This window comes from Alligator sinensis, unplaced genomic scaffold, assembly GCF_000455745.1.
Source record: "Alligator sinensis unplaced genomic scaffold, ASM45574v1 scaffold344_1, whole genome shotgun sequence".
In the NCBI taxonomy this organism is placed as follows: domain Eukaryota; kingdom Metazoa; phylum Chordata; order Crocodylia; family Alligatoridae; genus Alligator; species Alligator sinensis.
Window position 1 is genome coordinate 1,176,257 of NW_005842427.1, and position 8,331 is coordinate 1,184,587.

An 8,331-nucleotide genomic window follows, 5' to 3' on the forward strand; every position below is an offset into this window, starting at 1 on the left:
TTTCTTGTTTCTCCTAAATGCTGTACTTCTGTTCCCTTAATTTGAATGAAAGAAAGCATCCTATCTGCTCATGGCTGTCAGAAAGTGTCTGGGATCTGGACTCCTACTTATGGAAGTCATTTTTCTTTTTAAACAGGAAAAATAGGATCCCTGGTGATAGGCAACCCTATCCCTTCACTGGGGCTGGGTTAGCAATCCATAGGCAGAGCCCTTGATGTGGACAGGGACAAAAAAGGGCATTGTGGTCTGATAGCCTCACACTTCTCACTCCACAGTCAAACACACATACAGAGGCTTGGAACGGCTCCTTCCAGCCTGCTGGAGCTGAAAGTTCTGAGTCTGGCCTCAGCAAGTACTGTATTGCAGCTTGTCTCTCTCCTCCAGGCACTGCCCGTGGTGTTGTCATTAACACTGGAGATCGCACTGTGATGGGCCGCATTGCCAGTCTGGCCTCTGGACTGGAAGGGGGGAAAACCCCCATTGCAACTGAGATTGAGCACTTTATTCACATCATCACCGGAGTGGCTGTGTTCCTGGGCATCTCCTTCTCCATCCTATCGCTGATTCTTGAGTACACATGGCTGGAAGCTGTCATTTTCCTCATTGGCATCATTGTAGCCAATGTCCCGGAAGGTCTGCTTGCTACTGTCACGGTAAGTTCTTGGGGAAAGGCAGAGCTAACATCACTTAAAGCAGCTACATTTAACACTCCTCTAAGAAACCACACTACTGGATGTTCGAAGACACCACCCTCCCCAGTTCAGTACAGGGTATCGTAATTGTAGAGTAGTATCCTAGGTCAAAGTGGCTCTGGCCAGAAAGCCGATGTTCATCCAGGAGACAGACATCATGCTTCTGTCTAGCATCCACTTATCTAGATAGTGGGTAACCCAGGTGCTGAGTTTAGCACAATTTTCAGGCTGTTTGGCGAGTACAAGTCAGTCCTAATTTGCCAAATAATATTTAAAAATTGGCATAAGTATATTCACCAACAGGGACCTGCCATCTTTAGCTGAAAGGAACAAAAAGAAGTCCATCAGTTTACTCCCTAACATGTTGGAAAGCAGGAGACATTTGGTATATGGCTAGTAATCTTACTACCTCCAGCAGTTTTTTAGAATGAAAGGCACATTCTACCAACTTTCTTTTTTTTTTTTTTTGGCCTTTTGGCTGTGTTTGAATTGCTGGGAGGGAAGCATTAGGCCTTACATTCCTGGGTCTTTTCTTTCTTTTGTTTTGTTTTTAAACCATCTGAAATGTTACCCAGTTCTTCAAAAATCTCTTGCACTTGAGTCATGCTTTTACTCTATGGAGTGTCACTCTTTCTGGGCCCAGTGATATTTTGAGAATAATTTATGAAAGAGGAAATACGTACCATCTCCATTTAATACGGCTATAAATCAATGAGTCTCCCAACTGCCTAGTTAATGGAAGGGGTGAATGCTGCTTCTGGGGAAAAAAATGACAAGAATCTTCTGATACTTGGGCACTGTAGAACCCACTTGGTACACAAGCATTTATCTCATCCCATCTCTCCTCCTCCCCCAGGTGTGCCTGACACTAACAGCCAAGCGGATGGCTCGTAAGAATTGTTTGGTAAAGAACTTGGAAGCTGTGGAAACCCTGGGCTCTACATCCACCATCTGCTCGGACAAGACTGGTACCCTGACTCAGAACCGCATGACAGTTGCCCACATGTGGTTTGACAATCAGATCCATGAGGCTGACACTACAGAGAACCAGAGTGGTAAGAAATTTCGCTTGGTACTTAGTCTCTGACTGAAAATGTATGACTTCTTGGAAAGCCTCCTCCTCTTGTTAACTCCCAAATTTTGTTACCTCTAACTAGCCAGGAGGACTCTTTGCATCCCAGTTTGCAGACTGTTAAAAGTTTTGGGGGGGGTTGTAGACTTCTTGGTAGATAAGAGTTCCAGGCTAATTTGTATGGACCTTCTACGTGCCCCCTGCTTCAAGCTATGCTTCTAATAAAATGTATACCTCTTGTTAGGCCAGTGACCATTGGAAAGATTACTCACTATACTTGTACTGAGTTTTAGATTGATCCATGACCTTGATAAGATGTGGGTATTTTGCCAGGACCTATCAGCCTTGCAAGTAAGATCTTAGGGCACCTTTACACATGCCCCAGGGTTGGGGGGAGGGGGTGCACTCTAATTGAAGCAGCTCTCGGGAGCCACTTTAATTAAAGCATCCACAGCATCTCATGCTTCAGCATCTTGTGCTTCAAAATGGCAGCAGGGGTGCTTTAACTAAAGCTCATTTGACACATTAAAGTGCCCCTGCTGCCAATATGAAGCAAGGGGATGCTGAATACACACAACACCTAGGCCGATTAGCACACTCCAGACTTGATTAATTGAGTCTGCTCCAATGCGTGCTAATTAGCATGTGTCGGAGCAGGTGCCTGTCGTGTGTAGGTGCTCTTAGTGTTTTACAGATACATTACACAATAGCTTTAAAATCCACTTTCTGAAGGCACCACTTTCCAGAGTTGTGAAATATATCCACTTAGCACTCAATTTCCACATGGGCTGTGAGTAGGGCTATGGCTTTGTCATATAAATTGACTTTGAAGAAACCTTTGTGATGCCTCCTGTCACTCAGAGTACATTTGATCATGGGAGATGCAGTTCCACCAGGGGTGTTGGGCTGTAGAAAAGAATGGGGACATCCACCCTCCAGACTACAACTCCTGGGGACAGTGCAGTCCAATAGGGAAGCATGCAGCCCAGCAGGGAAAGGTTACTGCTTAGCTGTTGCAAGCCTGCTTTAACTTACAAATATGGTGCTTTTATTTTTGTTGTTGTTGTTGTTGTTTTTCTGCCGTGAAATCTTAACTATCAGGCCAAAATTGTAGACTTCACTGAGAGAGCCAGAGCGTATGTAGCTAGTAATTTGTTTGGTTGAGACAGCAGAACTTAGCAGACTAAGCAGAAAGTCTCCTTCAGCTCACCAGTATCAGTCCTGATTCTGCCCCTGCTGGATATTCAGAGAGTATTGCACACAGAGCGATGTGGAAGACTGCCTTTCCCCAGGCCTGAATCTCACTTGTCCAAACCAGTTCAGAGAGCAGCTTGGTCTGGCCCACGCTAGTACTTCAGCTACTTAACACCAGTGCAAAGCTATAAATGCAAGGCATTATTTGGAAGCACTTGAGTGCCAACGATCAGCCTGATTATAGTAGATATAAACCAGCATTTGTTCCTGAAAGAAATCTTCCCAGCTTATCAGTCAAATGTTTCCTTCTCAACTAGCAGTTGGCTTCTTAACAGCCTTTTGCTTAGTCCTTGCCTCTCAGGGAAAGCATGTTAGATTTGTATCTTTTGAAGCTGTTCCACAGTCTGTATGGGGTAGATGCCTTAAGCATCATTCTTCAGAAATAACTATTAGATCTATTTTCCATGTAACTGGGTAAAGGGAGAGCAGTGGTAAATCCAGGAAGGGAACCTATAGAGAGGATTCCTCTATCTGATCTGTGGAAGGAGGAGTTCTATGTCTTACTAAATTGCTTACCTTGGCCAGTCTGACCTACCAAAAACAACTAGCTTTGAGTAGAATCTAGATGATCCTGGCCTGTTTTTGCACTTGGTTACACTTTCTCAGGCATTTCAGTGCTTATGCTTTGCTCCCTGGATTCGTCAACTCATGCCTAGTTTGAACCTAGAAGCAGTGGAGTCAGCCCAGAACTCCAGGAGGACCAAAGTGAGCTTTCCCACATTGAGGTCAAAAAGGGTCAAGACTTTGCATCTGAGTTTAACAAAGCCTTTTAATGGACTAATTTGGCAATTTCTTTCCCCTCCCCCTGTTTGCAGGTGCCTCCTTTGACAAGAGTTCTCCCACCTGGAGTGCATTGTCCAGAATTGCAGGTCTTTGTAACCGTGCTGTGTTCCAAGCAAACCAAGAAAATGTACCTATTCTCAAGGTGAGTCTGGCAAAAGCATCAGTCTGCTGATTAGCCATTTCTTTTAGGACTTGTTGGATACAATTCTAGTGTCCCTCGTTTCTTTGGAGGAGAGGGCCAACCTCATCTGCACCCACAAAGGAAACCTTGGGGAGACCTGTGTTCCAGGCAGAGAGGTAGTTCTGGAAGGGGGTTGATGCATAGCTGTAGCATCAACTTTTCTGCCTTCAACCAGTTAGAACACAGGTGGACCATGTCAGGGGTTTGAAATATGCTAGAGGAAGGTCTTTGTGGGCATCTTGGTGGATTCTGGAATAATGAGGAAATCCCAAACAAGCTCAGGGACACCATGATTATGACAGTCTGACTGTAGAAACTACAGCGATATCGCCTTGCTCTCCACCACAGGCAAAATCATTGCAAGAACCCTTACAGTGTGAGTTTAGGGCACTGACATGATCTTCATAGCTCGCCAGCTGCAGGAGAAATGCCAGGAATAACATAAGTCTCTCCATATATGGCCTTCTTTGACCTCACGAAAGCTTTGGACTCTGTCAGCTGAAAAGTGTTGTGCAGGATCCTTCTGAAGTATGGATGCCCATCGAAATTTGTCACCATTCTCTGCCTGCTCCGTGACTGTATGCAGGCTCTCAGTAATGGATCCATCACGGATCCCTTTGATGTTAAAAGCAGGAGTTAAGCAAGGGTGTGTCTCATCACTCCAACTCTCTTCTCAATATTCCTTGCTGCGATGCTGTATCTGACTACCAACAAGCTTCCAGCCAGAGTGGAGCTAAACTACCAAATGGATGGTAAGCTGTTTAATGTAAGCTGACTTTGAGCCAAAAGCAAGATCACTCCAACCTCAATCAATGAGCTCCAGTACACTGATGATACCATAGTGTGTGTTCACTCAGAAGCAGATCTTCAGGCGATCATCGACATCTTTACCAAGGCATACAAGAAAATGGGACTGGCGTTTAACATGCAGAAGACTAGGGTCCCCCATCAACAAGCTCTTAATGAGCAGTCCCCAGCTCTGATAATTCAGATCTACGGTGAGACTCTGGAAAACGTTGAGTATTTCCTGTACCTCGGAAGCCATCTCTTGCAGAGAGAACTACCATCAACACTGCCTGCGGAAAATCCTTTGAATCCATTGGGAAGACAGACACGCCAACTTTGGTGTCCTCCTGCAAGCAAACGCCAGGAGTATTGAGGTGACGATCATCTGATATCAACTTTGTTGGCTTGGCCATGTCATCCAATTGTCCTACTGCCGATTCTCAAAAGAAGCTTTATTCTCCCAAATCGGCCAAGGCATATGCTCAAGAGGAGGGTGGAGACAGTGCTTCAGGGACATCCTCAAGGCCAACTTAAAAAAATGCAGCATCATTGTCAGCTCATGAGAGACTATCGCCCAGGACTGCCCCAAATGGAGGGAGAGTCTGCAGCAGGGATCCTCCGTACTTTGAAACCTCACAACAACAATAACAGGAGATGGAAAAGTGGGAGGAGCTTAAACCATGTATAGTAGACCAAATCAAGAATCCAGTGCCGCCCACCCCACATGGAAACACATGTCCAAACTGCAGTAGAGCCTGTCAATAGGCCTCAGTCATCTTCATACATACATTCATCTTTGACTGTGAGGGATTGCTAGAAAGAAGAGCGTGCCTAATCCTCCATCGAACCATTAATTCCACATGGAGAAGAATGTAGTGGGTGTTGCATGCTAAGTTGCAAGCAAGCCTTGGGCTGAAATAGCTGTAAACAACTAAGCTGCATAATAGATCAGTAGTTCTCCTTGTATTCAGGTTCTTTATGTAACAGGTGTTAGTCTTGTTGCTTGGTGATCTACTCTGACTATGTAGTGATGAGGGTGGCAGAAGAATTGTGCTCGACTATTTTCCCATTGCAGCCTTGTGATGAATCCATGTCCTCATTGTAAGGCCAGTCATTTACCATCAAAACTTGGGAGCTAACAAGTATTTTTTCTTCCTGCTTCTTGCAGCTTTAGAAGCTGTCAGATTTCTCTGATGTATTACCTGCATGCCACAGAACCTTGTTAGGTTGTAACAGTCCCTGCATTGTAGGAGAGAGATTTCTATTTCTGATTTTGCTTAGAAAACCAGTGTTCTCTCAATTTGTAAGGCCTGTCTCTCTTTCTCCTCAAACGCAGTATTTGTGGCCAGTGCTGGATAATGAATTAGTTATCCATCATTTCTCTGCTGTCCAGAGCAGCTTCGTGTTGAAGCTGGGCTGTGTCCAAGATGAATAGGCCTTGTTTTATATAAGCTCTCATGGGCTTAATCTGTGAAATTTTGCTCTTTTTTTTAACAGAGAGCAGTTGCAGGTGATGCCTCTGAATCTGCACTTTTAAAATGTATTGAATTGTGCTGTGGTTCAGTCAAGGAAATGAGGGGAAGGAACCCCAAGGTAGCTGAAATCCCATTCAACTCCACCAACAAATACCAGGTAAGAGCATGGCCTCTTTTGGGAAGAGGAGCATTTCCTTGCCTGACTTTACTGATTAAAGAAGCACAGAGAAAATGTCTTGGTTTGTTTCTCACTGCACTACAGTAGGATTGCATAAGACTTTATTATGATTTGAGGTGTTTCTGATACAATCTTGGCTTATGTAGGCTGTGTGAAGGGAGTCTCAGTGAGGCTGAGCCCAGGGACTGGATGAATTGGAAATATGACCTTAAAGAGAAAATACATTCAGTTCTTCATGTCCCACTCAGCTGAGCAGAATGGGGTTTAGATCCCATGTATCATGTGGAAGGCTGAGTGGGCATTAGGCACTTAGTGTGGCTAAGTGGGAAAATGTTCCAGGTTTGGTGCTTTTAGACACAAGGGCTGAGGCTTCCTTGTTTTCAAAGCATCTAAGACTGTAATCTGTCCTTCTTCCCCCACCCAGCTCTCTATTCACAAGAATGCTAATGCCTCTGAGTCCTGCCACCTCCTGGTGATGAAGGGTGCACCCGAACGGATTCTGGACCGCTGCAGCTCCATTTTGATCCATGGGAAGGAGCAGCCCCTGGATGAGGAGATCAAAGACTCTTTTCAAAATGCCTACCTCGAATTGGGAGGCCTCGGGGAGAGGGTACTGGGTAAGGAAGAGCAGCATGTCACCAGTGATTGTGCCTTCAGATATGGTGCTGTGGAAGCAGTGTAGGGGTCATGGGCATTTCTGGCAATGCAAGTCTGCACACAACTCGTGAGGACAGTTCAGCATTGGCTAGGGGGAGGTACCACCTTTTGGCATGAAAGCGCAACCCATATGGATGCTGGCTGGTTTCATTCTTCCCCAGCAGCCCAGTCACTTGAACCAAAATGAAACCATGTGTTGTAGATCATGTGCTTTTCATGAGCTGCTTTATATGAGACCTGTTCCATTTCCTGATGCTGTGGAGCACTCAAGCACCTGATACTGACACCTAGATAGCAGTTTCAAAAAATTAGAGCATGGCTGCTGCTGAGTATCTCTGAATAACGTTGACAGAACTCAGCCTTACAAAGACCTGCTATCATTAACCCATTGTGAGAGCACTACCTGCACTCAGCCCTAGTGATACCAGCTTCATGTCATGCAAGAATGAAACGAGCATTGGTTTTGCTCTGTTGCAGGTTTTTGTCAATTAGCTCTGCCAGACGACCAGTTCCCTGAAGGCTTCCAGTTTGACACCGATGATATGAATTTTCCTGTCGAAAAGCTCTGCTTCGTTGGGTTAATGTCCATGATTGACCCACCCCGTGCTGCTGTGCCAGATGCTGTTGGCAAATGCAGAAGTGCTGGAATCAAGGTAGCTTTTCTTGTGCTTCAGGGAAGCCTACACACACAGGTTGGAGAAGTCCAATTAAAGAGGTGTAGAGGGTGCTCTTGTGTTGCTGTTACACCTAGGGTGACTCCAGGATCTTTTATTTTATCTGGAAAAGTATAAGAGAAGCCAAAGCAAGTTCCTCTCGACAGTATACCGGTTTATGGGGATATTATCAACTGGGCAACATTACCAAGAGCAGCTACATATAGCAGCAAATACACAGACATACTCACTACCAAGTAGTGAAGACACAGGCCCCTCAGATGGTTTGAGGCAAGCTCCAGACTCCCACCCCTGTGTCTGTGGGATGAAGTTTTATACAGCTCAAGTTCAAATTTCTTTATTCAGATCCATTTGTCTGAGAGAACGATCTCTTGGCCAATTGATTATGAAGCAAGGAAACTTGAGCCATGACCTGTGACCGTTGTTCTTTCCTGGGGTTTTCTTATCATTGGGTTTGATCACTGGCCTATGCATTTCAGCTTCCTTGATACTGTCCATCACCATCCACATTTTCTCACATGCCAGTCATTGTGATTCAGACTGACCTGCTTTTGGGATCAGAGTATCTATGAGCAGGAA

General features: G+C 45.1%; 1 protein-coding gene across 1 annotated transcript in view; it reads left to right on the forward strand.

Annotated features, from left to right (window-relative positions):
* The window catches only part of ATP1A1 (ATPase Na+/K+ transporting subunit alpha 1), a 25,030-nt gene that overhangs the window by 4,975 nt on the left and 11,724 nt on the right, over nt 1–8,331 (forward strand). The window contains exons 7-12 of the mRNA XM_025211746.1: nt 385–653; nt 1,549–1,747; nt 3,834–3,943; nt 6,266–6,400; nt 6,846–7,038; nt 7,556–7,731. Of these exons, the coding sequence (XP_025067531.1) occupies nt 385–653; nt 1,549–1,747; nt 3,834–3,943; nt 6,266–6,400; nt 6,846–7,038; nt 7,556–7,731 (1,082 nt within the window). The remainder of the gene's footprint in view (nt 1–384; nt 654–1,548; nt 1,748–3,833; nt 3,944–6,265; nt 6,401–6,845; nt 7,039–7,555; nt 7,732–8,331) is intronic.